The sequence below is a fragment of the Periplaneta americana genome, chromosome 16 (genome assembly GCF_040183065.1).
Source record: "Periplaneta americana isolate PAMFEO1 chromosome 16, P.americana_PAMFEO1_priV1, whole genome shotgun sequence".
Lineage (NCBI taxonomy): Eukaryota > Metazoa > Arthropoda > Insecta > Blattodea > Blattidae > Periplaneta > Periplaneta americana.
The window spans coordinates 55,012,446-55,034,116 of NC_091132.1; the positions used below are offsets into that span (position 1 = coordinate 55,012,446).

Here is a 21,671-nt window from a genome sequence, read left to right on the forward strand (position 1 = left end):
TATAAACATATTTTATTTTGCTTTACATTGTTTTTGCTAAAAAATTTGGAGCTGGTTTTAAACTGTTATTTTTTAGTTTTGTATTTCTCTCATTAAATATTAAACAATTTTGTCTTTGTTGTTTTTAAACAGATTTCATTAGTGTTGATAAGGAAGTTGTTATACACACACCAATTGATCGTGAGAATAGGAATCTGTTTCCAGATCCAACGAAAACTGATATTATTCTGTATTTGGAAAGTAAATGTCAAAGTGCAGCACCTGAATCTTGGAACTCACTGTAAGTAAAAGTGGATGGAGTGAATATTATATATTGTACATACAATAACACATAACACTGTTCAGAAGTAACTACAGGATGTTTAAAGAACTTGTACATCTTTTCAGGAAAAAAAAAGACTTACAGATTCTTATAAATTAGCTCAAAGTTTATCAAAGTATGTGATGAAAACAATCGTATTTAATTAATTATAATATTTTTATGAGAATTTATGACTTTATAATAAATATTATTAGCTCAACTGTTCTCACAAGTTTTGTTTGATAATTTTGTAAGGGAGAAAATGGTTTCTCTATTTTTCAGAGATACAGTGACACTGTTTTGTTTAGCCGCGCGGTTTTCAATTTCCCATCGTCCGCCACTAGAAGCTTATCTGCGGCTATGCTGCCACCCAGTCTGCTGGTACTGAAACATTTAGTATAGGAATTTGTACTTACCCAGCTTAAAGTAGGTGTTGAAAATGTCCCCCACCAACTGCTACACACTGTTGCCACCTTCTTATGAAATTGTTAATTACTGTAAGAAGTTCTGCTCCATTTATTGATTCGATTTCAGCTCTTATATAGTCTTTAAACTTATTTATTGTATGTGGGTTTTTCGCATTAACGTTATTTTTAAGTGACCCCCATAGATAGACATCGCATGGTGTTAAATCTGGACTTTGTGAGGCCCACAAATTTTTACTGATAATTCTCCTTCCAAAGATTCGACGCAATTCTCTCATGGATTCTTCGGCAGTATGAGCAGTGGCGGAATCTTGTTGGAGATATACTGAGGAACATTTTCCATAAGTCATCTAAAAATAAGTCAAGGAGCTCATTCATATAACGCTTGCTGGTATTTGTGCCCTGAGTAAAAATAGATCCAATAATTCTGTGTCCATTCATTGCACACCACATGCCAATTTTTTCACCATACAAAGGTGTTTCGAGTACAAGATTGGATTTCTCCTAACTATAATACCGATGATTTTGTGAGGATACGTGTCCATTTAACTGAAAATAAGCCTCATCAGAAAAATAAATTAATGTCAGATCAATTTCCTCAGAATTTATTTTGTCTAAAATCCAATTACAAAAATGCAACATCTTATTGGGATCTTGTTCATTTAACTTTTGAAATACCAGATTTCTTTATCGTTTCAATTTAAGTAATTTTGTTGCTTGACAAGCAGACTAGTAACTTACAGTAGCGTGCAAATTAATCTGAACAACGTAATTACTTATGCAAAAACACTGAAACGGGATAAAAAAAAAAAGGATCTAAGACATACCTTAGTAATCTATGTGGCCTCCCTTGTTCCTAATAACAGTTCTGAGACGATTTGGCATGGATTCCACTAATTTCCCACAAATATTCTTCATTTCATCGCGAAACCATACACCAATGAGGGCAGAAATCATCTTCTCCTTTGTAGAACAATCCATTTTTTGCATTCTTCTTTTGCAAATTGACCACAAGTTCTCAATGGGGTTGATGTCGGATGAGTTGCCTGACCAGGGGAGTACCTGAATATTCTTCTTGTTGAAGAATTCTGTAGTTTTTCGAGACGTATGGCATAGTGCCAGGTCTTGTTGGAACACACATCTGCCATCCGGAAATGATTTTTTGCAGTTGGGGTACGATTCTGGTTTCCAATAAGTGAATATATTTGTCAGAATTCATCATTCCCTTGATAGGTATTAATGCTCCAGGCCCTTCATGTGTAAAACAACCCCAAAACATTACTTTAGGGGGGTATTTGGGTGCTTGTTGGAGATGAGCTGCTGTTACTTTTTCGGATCCTTTCCGTACGTAAGAAACACGGTGGACGTGGACCTCGAAATGAGACTCATCGGAAAAAAGTACATTCTTCCAGTCATTCACTGTCCAGTGTTGATGTAGGCCTAATTTGCCCACATTAAGCGTTTTTTGCACATAACAGGAGTTAGCAGTTGCTTCTTAATAGGCTTATGAGCCCTTCGTCCAGCTTTCAAAAGCCTACGCCGCACTGTTGTGACGTGAATATTCGCCCCAGTGGTAGCCATTAACTCGCAGGTTAAGTCGACAGCAGTTAGTCTAGGATTTAATTTACTTTTCCTGACAGTTAAACGATCATCTGCAGGTGAAGTCTTCCTTTTCCGGCCACAGTTTCCTTTTTTCTGGGGTGTGATGGATCCAGTCTCCCTGTATCGTTTTATGATCGAATTAACAGTAGCCAAACCGATGTGACATTCTGCAGCAATTTGCCTCTGTGTCATAGAAGAATGCTCTGCTAATGTTATAATTTTAGACCGTTTTCGTGGAGTTGTATCCATTTGTGAAGACGACAGAATGTACACAGGATTGCAGTATTAAGTCTTCAACACAACTGAAATGCTTATAAGTACAAAACGACAGGCAAAATGTCACATATTATAAAAAAATAATAACGACAGACCTTCAACAATGGAATTACACGTACTACAGATGTCAATTAAAGTGGTATGAGCAGCTGTGAGGCCAACGATGTCAATTAAAGTGGTATGAGCAGCTGTGAGGCCAACGATGACAGAAAATGTAAAAATATGTCGTGTTCGGATTAATTTGCACGCTACTGTACTTCTGTTTCCTGCGCCAAACATTTAAGGCATTTTTTCGGTGTGTGCTCTAGTCTCTGTCCTCTCTCGTCTAATTTTTCTTCTGTAAGAACATGTCTTCTCCTTTGCATTTTACGATCATTTACTGAACCTGTCTGAATTTTTTGGCTAACCTTCATATTGTAGTGGCATTAGGTGTGGATCTATTTGAAAATTTGTTACGGAAGTTCTATCATGTTCTCGCTCAAGATTTTCTGTATTTTATATATGTAGTAAGCATATACACACGTTCACGTAATGAAAATCGCATTGCAACAACGTCGAACACACACACACACGTAACACAACACGACTAATTCAACATTCACGCATGAGTGCAGATGATAAACTAACTCACAACTGCCACTGTTAGCACGGCGTTCCTTAGTAGAAGCAGATGGAAAACATACTAGCTGCGCTGGCAATATGGCAAATGAAAACTCCGTGGTGTAATAAAACAGTGTCACAGTATAACAAATTAAAATAATAATGCTATTAGTAATTTAATCTTCGTACTCTGTTTTTCTCTTCTCTTGCATTTTTGTAAAGGTGTGCTCAGTGCCATAGTTTGGCTGAAACATACCAGAATGCAATTCCAGTAAAAATGATATTAGAGTTCCACAATTCTGTACCGATACAAATAATACAGGAAACGACTAATGAAGCAATTTGAAGACTTCTGAAATAGCTGAGTTCCAGTAAATTTTTTTGTTCAACTATAGCACTGGGTATGCTGTTGTAGTTACTACATTAACATTCTCAAATTTTTGAAAAAGTATTAAATTCTTTACAAAACTAAACAGGTTGTAATAGGAATAACAATATTCGAGTTGTAGGTGAAATGAAGCAGTACAATCCCTAACAGTGCATAGTGACATATCCAGTAAACAATTTTTGTGTAAGACTTTTTCCTTGACTTAGAAACCACTAAAATCAACGTCTATATTAAGAAAATGAAGACAGACGTTAGTTTGGACATGTAAGTCACTGAAGTCTTCCTTTTCAGTGATGGTGCATGGTCTGCCAATCATGAACCTATAAAAATACTTATGTAATGTGATGTCTTCGCCAAATATTTGCATCTTGATATATCTCATAAGATACTATTTACCCTCTTCGCTTCCTCCCCCCCCCCACCAAAAAAAAAATCGACTGTAATGACGACAATGGTAATGATGAAAATGGCGATGATGATATTGATGATGATAGCTGCATTAAGAGATACATACACCTTCAAGGCTCAAGAAAATTGATTTTCATTTATCTTATAGTAATGTAATATGAACTTTTAGGTTTATGTGAAAGAAATTTTAAGAAACATACCTATAAAATTAACGAAGTTACACATTGAAATACAATACCAGCCAACAACCTATAAGTTTATCGCTTATTTTCTTGAACATAAACAATCAACGGTAAAAAAAAAGTAATTTTTCTTAAATACCAGTAGCAATTTTATATGAATTTTAGCTTTATGCCTGTAAAAGAAATTTTAAAGTATGTATAAAATTAGCCAAATTATGCATTAAAATGTCCTGCCATGCAAAAATAATACCAGCCAACAATCTGTAAGATTATCGCTCATTTACTCAAAACTTTTAAAATCATATCTTCCACAGTATTTGAGATAGAGGATAGATCGAAAAGTAACGCACAACAATTTTTTGTGGCAACATATTTCATAGGTAAGCAAAATGAAATAATGCACAAGAAAGCTACAGGTTTTACCAGTTCTTCGACATTGGAACCAAGTCTCTCGACACATTTCTCCCATCGTGACACCATATTCAGTACACCCCGTTCATAAAACTCCGTTTTTAGGGCGTATAGCCACCTGCGCATGACTGATTTAACTTCTTCATCTGAACCGAAGCATTGTCCTTCTAGGAATTTCTTCATTGGTTCGGAGAGGTGAAAGTCAGATGGTGCGAGGCCTGGACTGTATGTAGGGTGGGTGATTGCCGCCTTAATGTTGCCTCTGACATTGGGTGATACTGCAGTGGTCAATGGTCGGCCAGAACGTGCTTTGTCGCGGACTTCTTCGAAGAACCTGCACCACCTGGAGATGTTATTATGGTCCAGACAATCAAGCGCCCTACATCTCCAATATTTCCCTGTGGATTTCACTCAAATTTTTCGTTTTTCGCAAAAAAAACGAACTACACCTCGCTGCCCTTCACAAGTGAACGATGGTAGAAAGCGCTCCGTTTTTACTCAGTAGTTACAGCTCGTTCCGCTAGGGTAACATCTGATCGAATCATTACTGTCTCTAATGCCAGATTCAAACTAACTATCTGCCAAATTTGAACGTCCTAACCAAAATAATATTCCATAAAATAATTGTTGTGCTTTACTTTCCGATCCTCCCTTGTAATTGCATGAAATTTTGCATGACCCTTTTTCTTAGAGAGCTCAACAAACTGTCATTTGTTGTTAATATGACTAGATGCGAACAAATGAACACATAATTTTACTGATAACGAAATTTTTACATGAATGTCCGAGAAAAACTGTAAATTAACTTTTTTATTATTACAATGTTTTCTCTTTATTGTGTCCTTGTCATCGTCATCGTCAATGCTTTTGAGTCTATGGAACCTGTGATATCTCCATATGAAGACTTTCATGTAGTGAGAGAGTAAAACCAGCGATATCACAATTTAATATATTTGTTTCTGTTTGTAGGTCAAGATCTGGGATATATGATATTGGTAACGTTGCTTATAATGCAGCAAAAACAGTAATAGTAATTCATATAGAAGACATTAATGATAATGCACCCACCTTTGATACAACATCACTTACAGTTGGATATCCAGATGCTGATATTGCTGAGTACTTTTCGTCATCTCTCCTAACACAAGTTCAGGTAGCCTATATCTTAATATAAAATGAAACCTTTAATTTCTCGTGTTTTATGTTTCAGGCATATGGTAATATAAAATGAAAACTTTAATTTCTCATGTTACTAAGTGTAGAACGTTGAGATGAGCAAAAATGTGTCAAGGGAAAAAGTTTTGAATTCAAGAATTTTTTTTTTTTTCGGGAGAGAAAACATAAATCAACAGTGTGATAGGAAATTGTGATTATGCATTATAAAATCGAATGATTGTATTAAAAATAAGTAAACACGAAAAGAGAATGCTTCTATTGGCGTTCGTATACAAATACTATTTTAAAATAAAAAATATACAGTATCATTTGGGTAGTCACATACCCAGCATTTTGCTGAGTCTAGTGCAGCATTGGATTTTTCCCGTCATAACTTTTGAGAGGAATGAAATATCGAGCTGAAGTGAAGACACGTGTTATTTTTTAAGACTTGGGGCTTTCTTTTGATATATCACAATATATAGTTTCTTTGAAAATAATGTCCATACCTGCTTTTTTTGTACTTCTTGGCCTTATTATGTTCAACTGATTTTTGTACTACAAAGTACATGTTTTTATTTTATTTTAGAAAAGAGTGTTTGGCGAAATACCTACATTCAAGGAAAGGTTTCATTTGATATATCACAATATATAAGCAATTTCTTTGAAAATAATGTCCATACCTGCTGTAATACTTCCTGACCTTATTAAGTTCAACTGGTTTTTATACTGCAAAGTACATGTTTTTATTTTATTTTAGAAAAGGGAATTTGGCGAAATATCTACATTCAAGAAAAGGTTTAGGAACTTTTAAAAGGAAATAATAAACTCGGATACGATTATAAAAATCCATTGACTTTACAAAGGCATAGCAGTAATTATTCCATCATGATTGAACTACTGATCTGACACATATTTTCTCTACAAAACACTGTGTATTTTTATAAGAAAATTCTAAATTCTTCTAGCAGGTAATAGCCAACACTTATAAAGTCAGCTAGAGAAAGGGACAAACTTGCAACTCCTTCTATTTTGATGTAATTGTCATTTTGAATTTGATACTTGAGAAAATATTCATATAGCAACCAGCGGAGTTAAGGAGTAAAGATCTATAATCTGACTTATACAAAATTTATATTCAATATCTGCATTTTTAGTTAACAAATAATAAGCAAAGCAAAACATGAATATTTGATCTTAGTTAATTTTAATAATTATCTCTGGTGCCACTAGCGTGCTCAGCCAGCAGGCCTTTTTCCTTGATGATCCAGAGCTGTGTTCAGGCGTGGGTTCGATTCCTGCATGGGTTGATTACTTGGTTGACTTATTCCAACCGTGTGGCGAATGTCAGGTAGTCTCTTACAAGTCATTGGCCTCATGTCGTCAAATACCACCATTCCATTCAAATATTATTCGTGAAATAAACAAAAATTCTCTGAGATGAGGCTCGAACCCGCTCTCCTTTGCATGACACACAGATGTCTGAGCTACTGAAACGAAGGCTTCACTTCTGCGTGGCATGTCAATATCCTTACGAAGGTCCAAATTTCGATTTTACTCCACTCAAAATAGAACGAATTTCAATAAGTCCATTAAGCTTAATGATAGCTTGTGTATCTTTGCTCTGTGACTTTGAGCATGCTCAATGTCTTGTGTCTGGGACTTGGAATATTCAATCGACCAATTGGCCCATTACTTTTTTCTGTACTGTACAGATACGGAAATAAAATTTGAAGCTCCCTTATTTTATAAGTTACCGGTATACTTACAACACAGTGCGCATGTGCAGTAAAAAGAGCCCCTGTATATATGCTACTTGTGGACAATTGTGCGAAATTGTTGCCTACATACAGGTGGACTCCCAATAAGACTTGTTCCAAATTTTAATTCCATATCTGTACATATCGAATTATGGTGCCACTCCTTTTTGAGAAGACTGCCTCCCAACTAGCCACTTTCTTCTGAAGTTATTTATGATGGTCGTCTTAAATGTGGTTCATTTTTTATTTATTTCGTTTGATAAGTAATTTTATTATTGTTTTTACAATACACCATAATAATGACCCAGGCACTTCCGAATATCGATGTGAAAGTGTTTAATTTTCATAGCTTCACCATTGTAACGATTTTCAGGCAACAGATGCTGATTTTGGAGAAAACGCTGTAATTAAATATATACTGGATGGAACAGATGAATTTACCATACATGAAGATACAGGGATGATACATCCAGTAGAGGGAGCCTTCAAGTATAAAGATACAAGTTTTATTGTTCATGCCAGCAATCTAGAACAAGTAGGAAATGTCACTGTGAATGTAAGTATTTTATTCAGAGTATCATCCATTATAACAACTCTTCAGCCTTTTCTTCACATGAATTATTTTTCATATTGTTTCATTGTATATTTCATTTCTGGTAATGTGGAAGAGAAGGCCTCATTTACCTCTACTCGAATAAATAAATGAATAAATTTTTAATAGTCGTTTTAATTTTAGTACAGTACTAGCTGCACTAAGTATATGATTATGTCTCGTGATCAGAATATTGTACGAAATGGAACTATAAAAGTTGGAGATTTATACTTCGAAGAGGTGGAAAAATTCAAATATCTTGGAGCAACAGTAACAAATATAAATGACACTCGGGAGGAAATTAAACGCAAATAAATATAGGAAATGCGTGTTATTATTCGGTTGAGAAGCTCTTGTCATCTAGTCTGCTGTCAAAAAATCTGAAAGTTAGAATTTATAAAACAGTTATATTACCGGTTGTTCTGTATGGCTGTGAAACTTGGACTCTCACTTTGAGAGAGGAACAGAGATTGAGGGTGTTTGAGAATAAGGTTCTTAGGAAAATATTTGGGGCTAAAAGGAATGAAGTTACAGGAGAATGGAGAAAGTTACACAATGCAGAGCTGCACGAATTGTATCCTTCACCTGACATAATTAGGAACATTAAATCCAGACGTTTGAGATGGGCAGGGCATGTAGCATGTATGGGCGAATCCAGAAATGCATATAGAGTGTTAGTTGGGAGGCCAGAGGGGAAAAGACCTTTGGGGAGGCCGAGACGTAGATGGGAAGATAATATTAAAATGGATTTGAGGGAGGTGGGATATGATGATAGAGACTGGATTAATCTTGCTCAGGATAGGAACCAATGGCGGGCTTATGTGAGGGCGGAAATGAACCTCCGGGTTCCTTAAAAGCCAGTAAGTAAGTACTGCACATTACATTAGGCCTATCATTGTTTAATATTTTACTTTTTGACAGTACAAAAAATAAAAGAAAGGTATTATGGTGCTATAAAAGTTAATTACGAAATTTTGACAGAAATACATCCCTGAACAGTGAAACAATATTAAACTCAATTACAAAATGTATACAGTGGTTCTCACTTAAGACTTTTTGCAAGGGGTCAGTACATGTGAACTTCCTGCAAGGGACCTTTATTAGTATGTGCATCAGAAATCTGAACTACGACCAAATAGGATATAAGAAGTCCTAGTGTTTTCGAAAAAAAATATTGAGAGCCATATGCGGATCAGTTAAAGTGAACAATGAATGGAGAATTAGTTTTTGGACTCATGTTCGGTGCCCGTGGCATGATCCCATGAGAAACTTAAATCAACTTACACAATTTAAAATTTCTGATGCAACAATTGATGCCATAGAATCTCATATGTTAAAATCATCCTTAGCTATAATTAGCAATCATTTGTACCTAAGAAACTTTTATTGTAAATGATTTCCTATGTTTTCTTATCATTTATCTTAATGTCTTTTTTTTCTTTCAAATTGTTACATACATAACTGTTTTTAATCATTGTTCATTGTGAATTGATTAGTAGGTTGATCTATTGAACCCTTATTTAGGGCGGCTTTTGTTGATACTATAGAATAGAGATACTTGCAACAGATGTGTGATTCAACAGCATGTTACACAAAACTGGAAATAGTTTTAAAAAAGTCTATATGCTCAAAGTTTAGTCTATATCAGTAAAATAATATTATATATACAAATTTTGTGTGTTCATTTTGGTTTTTTTTAGAAATAAGGGGAAACATGAATGTAATTAAATAATACTGTAATGTCAAATTAGCAGCTAAATAACGTCACTTGCAACACTTAATACAGTGGACTCTCCCAAGTTCGACTGAACAGAATTGAAAGTTCAGTCCAATAAGGGTAGTGGGTGTGGCAGGTGAAATGAATATAAATTCTTATTGGTTATCCATCAACGAATACAGTACTGTACTTGTATTTCCTGCCCGCCCCAAGACTTGTGTATGTGCTTCTAGTTCCACAATGGGTTTCGACAGTTCCGTCTCACAAACAGGACAATTCTCAAATAGAGAAAGAAGAGTTCATTAATTTAAAATCAGTGATTGAATATGGATGTCCTAATCAATAAAATATTTTGTTTTCCTTTAACAAAAGTATCACTACAAGACATAGAACCCATTCCCATTCAAATGGCAAACCCATTTCTTAGTGCCTCTATAGAGGCGTGTCTAATTCTCCTACGTAAGCAGTTGAACTATAGGATGTCGAACTTGATTTCTGTCGAACTTAAGAGCTTCCACTGTACCTTTCATTTTTCACTTATACAACAGTGGATAATGAAAATAGACACAATTTCACATTATTAAGTATGGTAAGTTAATAGAATTGGCACAGTGAAACTGGAACCTTTTTGTGTTTCCTTGGCATCCTAATGAAGAAATTGTTTTGCAAATTAACGTAAGCCTTAGTATAAAATTAATAACACTTCCATATTACAACATGCATTATTATGGTAAAACTCTGAATGAAAGCTATTTTTTTTTTCTATTATATTTTTTTGTGGTGTTTGGGTTTTTTCTTCTAATCGTAAACATTTACATTAAATCAATGGCTTTCCCAAAACATGTTATGAAATGTTTCATATAAAACAATTTTTACCTCGAATAGGACCAAAAACGAGCAAAATTGTATTAAACCTTTTTGTTTGAAATATCTCAAAGAATCACCCTCTGAAATTAATGACATTACTTACGGTTCACCCTCCATACAAGCACGAACATACGCAGATACACTGTAATGTAATAGAGTGTAACGTGACATACTTATATATTTGTGTACATGTTCAAGAAAGAGGGAAGAATAAGAAAAACACTACTTATGTACAGTACCATATGAAAAATAGTACAAATATTTTGTCTTTCATTTCAGGTAAAAATTCTTGAAGCTAAACATTTATTAATAATCAAGAAAACTGCTTCAGTCCTAGATGCTGATAACATCATAAGGAATATATCTTCTGTTACAAATTACGATATAATGTTACTCTCTAGTACAGTTAACACTGTTGGTAACGACGATGTTGATGATAATGAAGATGATGATAATGGTGAAAATCAGAAACTGAACTTCAGATCCAGAGCCAGTTCAGAGACTTCCCTTCGGCTGATTGTCTATGGATTGAAGGATGAAAAACTTGTTGACGCCTCTGATATTAAGGAGTGAGTTTGAAGGATACTAATTCAGTACTTTCAGTCTTACATTGATTATAATATGTTTGTGAAAATCTGACGTTGAACTCAGTATGTATCATCTGATTACATGTATTGAAATGTATCTGGAAGGAATTGTTTAATTTAATTGGTATTATACAGGGTTTTTCATAAGTAAGAAATAATACAAATAAAACTAAAATTAACTCATTTTTTAAATATGCTCGGACACGTCAAATTTAATATTTTGAAAGGAAAATTCTACAAAAAGAAGAAACAAAATTTTCAGCATTATTGTACAGGGTGTGTCATCATCGACAACATTTAAAAAAGGCAACATTATTTTTTTTCTTTTTTTCTGAAAGGTTGGTATGTTGTTTAGTTATTTATTTAGTTTAATTTGTTTCATACAAAACGTTTGGTTGCTATGGAAACAGTTTTTTTTTTTTTTTTAATTTTCCTTTGAAAATATTAAATTTGAAGTGTCCGAGCATTTTTAAAAAAATTAGTATTTTAGTTTTATGTACTTGATCCTGGTTGAGTGGAAGAGAAAGCCTGATGGCCTTAACTCTCCCAGGGAAAATGAGATAATAATAATAATAATAATAATAATAATAATAATAATAATAATATTATAATTATAATAATAATATTATTATTATCACAATGTTTTTTAGATAGCAATTGTGGTTAGTATATGTATTACTAGTTCATCATGAAATTATATGCAAATATTATCTCCTGGCGTAGTTGCCTCATAAATGATGCCATGTTGGTATCACTTATGAGGTTCAGACCTGTCTTCGGACAGTTGACAACAACAAGCTAAAAAATACGTAAAATGTGTAGAATAATAAAAAAGTAGATATATTCTACATGACATATAATTTTTTCTGTATGGTACCAATGAAATGTTTTAATTCCTTTAATAGAAGTATGCAGGGTAAATATAATGCAGTAGCAGAAACCTGGACTGCTAGTAGCAGTGGCAATGGCAATTCCAATGAGGAAGAGAGTAGCACAGGATTGTTGGCTGCTGTGATCACATTGGCTGTTATCTTGGTTCTCTTGTTGGGTGGTGCTGGCGTGGGCTTGGCATTTTATATCAGGTTAGTAATTGAGTCACTAATATTCTTATAGCTATAGTTAAGAACGCCATGTTAAACATGTTAAACGATTTCGTTTCACCCGCTGAGTTAGCTCTGTGGTAGCATGTCTGCTTCCAAATTAGCCGGGTTTGATCCCCGACGAGATCAGAGATCTTCATGTAAAATTTCTACCTCAGGATTAGGAGAGATGGTGGTGGACTTCTAATCATTAGATTATGCACCAATATGCCTGGGCTAAATCCTAAATCTTTCTGCAGTTCATGTAAAGAGAAGACATACAGTATGTCACTGTTGATAGTGATGTGTCCGTCAGATGGGGCTGTTAAGCCTGATGATCCTCTTGGTGCTATTCAATAGAAGTAGGCTATGTGTCGGCACTGAGTTTTCCCTTCTCCCTTCCTCATCATCCTCAGCCATTCCTCACATTACACTCACAGGAATACGTATATGTACACTCACCTTAGTACACAACATAACTATTCATAGATACTCGTATGCATTGTATGACCTGCCAAAGTGGTGTGCAACTTGAAAATAGGTCACAGTCCTGCCATCTATCCGCAATATACGGAACTCTAATCACGCAAGTGAAGTGGGTAGGTATTGAATGCACACACAATTTCGTTTCATGACCCATCTGTCAACTCTGAAGTTAAATTGGTTATTAATTGAGAAAAATTTGCTCCGGCACTGGGGATCGAATCTGGCTACCCAGGTCTACGCACTGGGCGCTCTAACCAATGAAGTACGCCGAGGTTCAATCCACAGCACCGGATAGAACCTCTCTTTTTTGGTATTTTCCCTTAATGGCCTTACTCCATGTTAGACATAGGCCTATATATTTACACAATATTAAGTTAACTGTGCACATAAGGAGAGCACTCAATTGAGTAACTTGGTGGCCGGGATTTCACAGTTTATATGCACGTTTGGGCGAATGATCTACGTAAAGATTAATTTTTTGGTGCTACAGAATTATCTGTTATGGGACCATTGGTAATTAATGGAGAAAAATTCGCTCCAGCTCCCGGGGATCGAACCCAGGTCACCAGTTCAACGCACTGGGCGCTCTAACCACTGAGCTACGCCGAGGTTCAATCCATCAAAGGAGAGAGATTCGATCTGGTACTGTGGACTTAGCCTCGGTAGCTCAGTGGTTAGAGTGCCCAGTGCTTAGAACTGGGACCCGGGTTCGATGCCTAGTGCCAAAGCGAATTTTTCTCTGTTAATAACCAATGGTAACCATAATAGATAATTTTGTACTTACTTACAAATGGCTTTTAAGAAACCCGGAGGTTCATTGCCACTCTCACATAAGCCCACCATTGGTCCCTATCCTGTGCAAGATTAATCCAGTCTCCATCATCACATCCTACCTCTTATTGTATGGATTGTATGGATTACGGTGATGGGTTGTTAGCTCTTCGCCCAACTCCCAAGCTGGAGGACCAGATAATTCTGTAGGACCAAAAAAATTTATCTTTACATATCTCAAGTTAGAGATGAAATTTAACTTCGTAAAAACATAAAAATATGACTAATGAACAAAGACTGTGAGTAGAAGTCACCTACACAAAAATTTAAACAAATATTTTTATTATTGTCACGGGTTCTAAAATTTCATGAATTCTAGTTCCCTGAAGTTAGTAGTAACGATAAATATGTTCGGAATTATTGTTAATAAGACTACAAAATTGTAGATGTTTTTAAAAGTGTTATTAGCAAATGGACAAACCTTCCAGGGTAAATACTGAGAATGTGCGGTTGAAATGTCTTGCAACTTGTAAGGGATATCATACCATTGTAAATGGAGACAAGTCCCCTTAACTTTTGCCATTGCTTTCTCCTATCACTTTGGCGTCCTCTCTCATACTTTAGTCTGACATATTTCATAGGACTTTGTCATTCTTTTTTCTCTTAAAAGTGAATTATAACAGCTGTTGACTTTGTTAAACTGAAAACTCATAAAATACGCCATGAAATGGATATGCAATACAACTCAACTCACTTTTTAATTGCATCAGATGCTTTAACCTTTGCTAAGCTATGGTGAATCCCAGCAAATATTTCCGGTCCCCCACTCTACTGCCACTGCTTGCATCTGCAAAGTCATATCGTTTTACCAGATTGAAATTTACATACTATGTTATGTTAATAACATTCGGTACACTCTCTCCTCACAGTAGCTGCTGGAAGTGTTGTCCATCTTGTGTGATACATAATTCAGAACACATTCAAAGCACCTGTTTCATTAAACCTACGTATTCACTAAATTTAGTATTGATTTTCTACATGGAACTGGGTAATCAGAGAATTTACATAATTTCAAGGGAAAAATTGTTCCGGGGCCAGGTATTGATCCCGGGACCTCGGGTTGAACGTAACCAGCGCTCTGCCAACTGAGCTACCTGGGAACTCCACCCGACACCGTCTCAACTTTTCCCTTTATATCCACACAACTCGCGTGGGTTGACGAAGCACCAGAGACCCACATCGAGTGCACACAATCTCTGTGTGACTTGGAATTGTGGTTTTCTGTTAACGAACACAGTGACGTATATATTATGCAAATCTAATCTTTCAGGTAAAGCTCCCTGTAAAGCCGATTTGAATAATTTCAAGGGAAAAAAATTTCAATACCCGGCCTCGGAACAATTTTTCCCTTGAAATTATTCAAATCGGCTTTACAGGGAGCTTTACCTGAAAGATTAGATTTGCAGAGAATTTACGTCCAAAGTTTTCTCTTGTTCTACTGTACGGTTTCTTTTTTTCCATATGTACTTCTATTCTCTCCCTGCATGGCTGGTGAATCCTCCAATGCTTAGCTTATTTCATCAGTTCTGATTGGTGTTTATGTTACCAGCAGGCACCAGCTCTTTTTGTGTACCTGTCAAGAGAGAGGCTATGAGAGAAACAGAAATAAAGATCACATGTAAACGCTGCATGATTGGTGAATGCCCGTCCCCCGAAATTAGCTGTGCTAATCTGTAGTTTATTTAATTTTAATTTTTAATTTTTTAATTTCTCGGAAAAAGCATCACTATTTCAAACTGCCTCATTGTTGTAAAAGTGATAATTGTCAGTTATAAAGTAAATTACTATTGAAAATAACAAATATGATCGTCCATTATAACATGTTTTCTTTTAATTATAGGAGGAGGAGGAACAAAACAGAAAATTATTATGATACTATTAATACAAGTAAAAGTGATGCATCTTCAATTTCATCGATGTGAGTATTTTTATTTTTGTGTCATTGTGTATAACTGTGCTATCAAGGACCGGAATGCTCTATCTGCAGACTTACTAAAGGGGTACCTGAAACCACAAATGTAGTGTAGTTATTACACGCATTTCAAAGTAAGAACAATTTAAATATTCATAGATTTGTGGACATTAGTAGAGAAATGCTGATTGCACAATTTTCATCCAGCATTTTGAAAATTTAATCACTGTTAATTAGAAACAATTATCCTTTGAAAATAAGAAAAATGCAAAATAAATCTGAGTGAATGTATTGAAAGTATGCTAAATTTCATTTCACCATTGCTGAAAGAATCTAAGATATAAAATGTTAAATTACACTTAATTTGTACAATTGGAAAGGCTTAGGTTACTTCACATAGGTCTACTTAAACCGTACAGTTTAACATTTATTGGAGACGAATATCTTACAGTACTTTTCAGATTAAAAAATTGTAGGTCTTCTTGTGCAATATAGAATACGAAAATTTCATCTTACTTTGATCACAAAATTGATTCCACTTCTATACGACATTCAAAATATTTCAAGAAGATAACAACAAACAAGAATATCATAAAGAACATTTTAAAGCACTGCATTTTCGCAAAATATGTGAAACCAATAATGAGAAATTTTGTCCCTCTTCATGACATCTTTTTCTTATTGTTCTTAGAAATGGACGTGGAATGTCGCCATCATTGGAAGAGAAGGATAATCCACTGACAAATGTCCAGTTTAATAATACCACGTAAGTAATACATTTTTAATATTCATACAGATTAAGACATAAGAGAATTTTTCTTCATTAATTAGTAATTAATGTTGTTATTAAAATAGTTTACAAATTTATTTATTTATTGAACAAACTGCCACCCATTGTAAGTAGCCCCATACGACTCAGTAAACTCATTTTTTGACAGGATCTGTAATTGAAAAACAGTAAGTTTTTATGATTTATGTATGGATAGAAAATACAGTGCGAGCGAGAAGTTTCTCCGCAGTGCTTCTGTAGCCACGGTGTAGGTGAGAATTCACTAGGCAGAGAATTCAAGTGGCAGGACTGGCTGCTAAGCATATGATTGACTGGGGATGTGAGGTTGTCAAACCGGAATGAATGGGGAAGTGTCAACTTTCTACAAGATTACGTACCAGCTGTCTACAGAATTACTATAACTAATGGAAGGGACTTTTGGATCGCACTGTATATTATTCAGAGCAGTTTAAGGGCAAATGTCAAGTAGAGGTGAATCTGTAAAAGTTATCTTGCTTCAGATTTCTTTTGGAGGTGACATGAGCTGATATTTAAATGTTTCGGGAAAAGAAATGATTGCTCATTGATGTGCTCGCTGAGTGCAAGTAGCCATTTCGGCACATCTTCCTGTAGTTAATGCTCTCAATTGTACAGTAACTTCAGAGACGCTCATTTAATTTATACTCTTTTATTTTTAGGGAAGTGATTGAACCATCTCCACCTGTGTCACCTTCTTTGCCTCGCATCAGTGGAGCTTCAATGGCTGTAGGAACAGTTCCAGAGTACAGCCAATGGACCATGCTTGACCTTGACAATGGAGCAGCTGATGACTTAAAAACTGAAACCAGCGATTCAGAATCGAGGAAAGATGACGATGAGGAAGATGATGACAATGGTATAACCAGGAGAAAGTCTATTGTGACATTTAATGATAATATAGAACGTATCGAAATAGAACGCTTGTGAAAATAAAAAGCAACAACAAGTACAGGAACCTTGTGTTACGTGATTCATGGCCTCCATCGAAAATTGCTGAATCACACTTTCTGTACAACAATAGAACTGTTGGAAAAGCCGAACTTAGAGCATTAACGCTGAATTTATTACATTCTGGATATATGTAATAATATAATTACCATCAGCTACATTGTTGTATGTAACCTTTTGGACTTCAAATAAATATGAATAGAATTCTATGATTTAAAAGCAGGTTAATAAAGAACGTGTTTCTATCGACCCTGCAGCCGAAATACGGAAAAGTGAAAAATAAATTCCGTGAGTGAATAATTTTATTATTGATGAATCCTTGTAAGAGGATATTGAGAATATATTTGAGGTAAGGACCAGAAGCTCTGACCCGAAGAAGTACAGTAGAACCCCTTTTTAACGAATCTCTGAAGGATTACTTTTCTTTTCCTTAAATAGGGGTTTTCCTTAAAAGGGGGTTAACATAAAATGAGAAGGAAAGGCTAAACTAATAATTAGTATCATACTAACGTGTGTTATATACCAAACATTATAATCATTTAATTAGGCCTACAATTATTATTTGCAATACAGAGCTTCTACAAAAGCTTCAGTAAAGCGCTTCATGCCTTTGCTGCATCAAAATGAGGATCGAAAAAAAAACGTAAGTAGGTCAACTGACTGCAAAATGGTGGACAATTAATATTGGCTTCTATTACTACATTAATAAATTTAACTTTAAAAGAACCGAACATGTTAAATAGTTTCGACTTCAATGATAATGACATAGAATTATTATTACTGGACGATTTTAACAATAATAAACATTGCAAAAGACCAGAACATGCATTCCGCCATGATGGATCATGCAGCAAACTCGTAAAGCGATGTTTTGATTTGCTGCACACTTGCTGCAGCGACGGTGAAGCAAATGTAATAAAAGAACGGCCTTGCTGCAGCGCTTTATGTCTTGCTTTAAAAAAAAAACGCACAGGTTCTATGAATCTGAGGTGCATGAAAATAGTAACAATGGAAAGAGAAACTCAAAAAGTTTAGTTCCTTACCTTAAAGATGTTCAATGTGTTCCCCCTTGGTAACACGGCACACATCAAACCTATAGTCGAGTTCCACGTAGGTACGCGGATTTTCTGATCCCCAGATTCTGAGGTCTGTTCACCTTACCAGAAAGATGAAAAGTGGCTTCGTCAGAAAACATCACGAAACAAAGAAATTCATCATCGTTTTCAATTAAGGTCTGCATACTTATGCAGAAATTTCTTCATAGCACTTTGTCCTCTGATTTTAGAGCTTGCAGCAACTGTAGTCGGTACGAATGAAATCACAACCACTTGCGAAGAATCTTGCCTTAAAATCAGTGTACCATTTACGGATTGTAGGCCCACTGGGTGGATCTGCACCAAACTTTGTCGATAATGCCGTTGCACATTAATAACCAACTGGTTCACATGAAAATCAAGCTTTTCTGCCCTCTATAGCAGCCATTTCGCCTTAACAATGAACAAATTTGTTTATATGCGCTATTATGAGGCAGTGTTACCAACTAGGAAAACAATGTTGTCACAACTAAACTTTTTGAGTTTATCTGTCTATTGGTGCTACTTTCATGCTTCTCAGATTCATAGAACATAAATTACCGTACATATGTTCGAAACTGGAAAGGTCTTTTGTAAGAGCTCTGTATATTTCATTATAATATTTTCTAACTCTTCAAATGGTGAGGCACGAATGTTTTTCCATTTGTTTGAACCTGAACCATACTGAAACTAGTCAGAGAAAATTCCTTTTTTCTTCTCCATTATTTCCCATAATGATGTAACTGACAAACCATGCTTTTTTACTATAATATGTAATAGTGTTATTTGGAGATTAACTTCAACATTCCTTATTATTTTGACTTTGTCCAATAGTTAATTTCTTCCGTTTAGTCGCCATTATAATGGTGCATAAACGGCATAAACGAACAAAAGATTTGGAAACAGGATCCATACAATTCGCGAGAACAGAGCAAGTATTGAAAGTAAAGTCGATATTTTGGGCTTCGTCTATACTGTATTCCTTAAAAACGGGATTTTTCTTAAATCATTTCCCTTAAAAGCGGGAATTAAATATACTATTCTTATGGTAATTTGGCTAGAACTTAAGGACCCTATTCATAGACATTTTTAGCGCGGGCTTCCGGTGGATGATCAGCATTTTTCGTATTCATAAACCAGTGTTAGCGATAGGATATGATTTGAATTCTGTACAAGTAACCAGTCGATAGCCGGGGCTAGCTTAGTACACTCATAGCGCGTGCTGCGAAATGTCTATGAATAGCACCCTTACAGATTATTCTTTAAAAACGGGAATTCGTTATAAACAGGGCTGTTGAAACGGGGTTTTACTGTATTAACATTTAAGAAAGAAAGTTTACTGAATTGAAGCACAATTTGTTATTAGAATGTTTTCTTTAGTGTTAATTTTTTTTATCTAAAATTATCTTCACTAAAAATATTATTTGAAGTCTTTATGAAAATAGAAAACAAAGAATTGGTAAAAGACATTTTGCTTGAGAAGTCTAAAGATGGGTCACATTGATTTTATTAAAATGTAACAGGTATGTTTGATAATCATGAATTATCACATATATAATGTATTTTATAATCATGAAATATATTATAAATTATAGTATTTTTTATCATTTAATCAGAGAAACGTATGTACATGGTTTTAGAGTTATTTTAGTTATTAAAGAGATAAGTGAAGTTTCAGTACAGATGACCTGCCTGAAATAATGACGCCAGTATGTGCGATATAGTCAAATGAAACCTTTCATGCTTTTAAGAAATCCCCATGCATGTTCAGGATGTCGTGCCATTCAATGAGCATTTTTTCTGTTCCATCCTTACAGTCATTCATTGGGTGTTTCTTGGACCCTTTGGTACACAAAATACATTAATATCTCGTCGGTTACAACGAATTTGCATCCTTTGACAACTTTCTTGAAACATTCAAACACATGAAAGCTACTGGCACAATGCAAGAAGTACAGGCTTTAAGGTATGTTTTGCAAAATTTTCCATTGCATTCACAGCAGGGTCTTCTGGTCGTCTCTTGCAATATACTAACTAACACGTGTCATCATGTTTTACAGTGAAACCCCGATAATACACGCCCGTTTGTTACGTTATCCTGCATTATACGCTCTTTTCATCCAGTCCCATGACATCCCTATATAAAACCATGTAAAATCCACTGCTTAATATGCTCATCATCCCATTTAATACACTTTTTCATCTGCTGAATATTCTAAATATCGCATTTAAAAAAAAATACTGAGAAAATTTTCCTGGACTTCTACATTTACCGCTAGCATCCACATATTCAAGGATTTGTAGGAGTCTTTGTTTGGTGAATGCAATAGAACGGAATGTGACCCTTGAGTACCTACAAGACTACTGTATTCAGGGCCTGTCCTTCTTGCTGGCAGTTTTAAATCGCATTGTCAGTGAAGACTTGACGAAGAGGAAGTGGAAGTGGTCGACTTTCCAAATCCTCGCAACGAAGCCCTTGTCACAGTTTCTATGATTCGTAAATTCATTAAAGTTTCTAATAATCAAATTGCCGATGTTACTTCCGATTTAAATCGTGTGGAAAATGCAGTTATTCATAATACTGAGTCAAGTGCAAGACAGAAAACAATTTTTTACTTTTTAAAATAAAGGAGCACTTTAATTGATGACAGTGTATGTGTTCTGACATTTTCTGAAACGAAAAAAAAAAAAAAATAAAATAAAATAACCTTTTATCCTGCATAATTACAATATTTAATCCTTAAATTTCTTCAACAAAATATTTTTGCAGATTCATACCTTTGTGTTAAAATTTAAAAATATCTAAAAATGACCCACTCTCACTAATATGCAGTCCCGTTTAATACGCTATTTTTATGCGGTCCCTTGAAGACTGTCTTACTGAGTTTTTACTGTATTTGTATCTTTTTTTCAATGTTTTTTTCTTTTATGTTTATTTGATTAAGTGGTTGACCAGTGCGATAATCATTTGTGAGGTTAGAGATTCAAACACTCATTAGAATGGGTCATTCCTGCTTGAAATTGATAACATGATATGACTTTTATAGTGACATGAGATGATGGATATGCCAATTTGAAGATGAGCACGCTAAAATGGTTCAGTTTGTAAAATGCGAGGTATTGAAATTTACGGGAAAAACGTACAATCTGGCAACCCTACCAATGTACACAGTGGTATATTTCTAAACAAAAAAATGCCCTGACTCTGGGATCTTGGTAGTACTAGTAGTAGTTGTCGTCGTTGTCGTCATTTCTGCAGGAAT

At 35.0% G+C, this 21,671-nt stretch overlaps 1 protein-coding gene and 1 long non-coding RNA gene across 22 annotated transcripts in view; one reads left to right on the forward strand and one right to left on the reverse strand.

The window, feature by feature from the left end:
* The window catches only part of LOC138716285 (uncharacterized), a 96,294-nt gene extending 76,292 nt beyond the window's left edge, over positions 1 to 20,002 (forward strand). For all 21 annotated transcript variants that reach the window (XM_069849199.1, XM_069849210.1, XM_069849197.1 and 18 more), the window contains 8 exons: positions 133 to 280; positions 5,563 to 5,746; positions 7,882 to 8,064; positions 10,964 to 11,253; positions 12,177 to 12,353; positions 15,508 to 15,585; positions 16,271 to 16,345; positions 17,047 to 20,002. In XM_069849199.1, the coding sequence (XP_069705300.1) occupies positions 133 to 280; positions 5,563 to 5,746; positions 7,882 to 8,064; positions 10,964 to 11,253; positions 12,177 to 12,353; positions 15,508 to 15,585; positions 16,271 to 16,345; positions 17,047 to 17,314 (1,403 nt within the window). In that variant the 3' untranslated portion in view covers positions 17,315 to 20,002. The remainder of the gene's footprint in view (positions 1 to 132; positions 281 to 5,562; positions 5,747 to 7,881; positions 8,065 to 10,963; positions 11,254 to 12,176; positions 12,354 to 15,507; positions 15,586 to 16,270; positions 16,346 to 17,046) is intronic.
* LOC138716288 (uncharacterized) overlaps positions 1 to 21,671 on the reverse strand; it is a 68,224-nt gene that overhangs the window by 41,566 nt on the left and 4,987 nt on the right. The gene's annotated exons all lie outside the window — the stretch shown is intronic.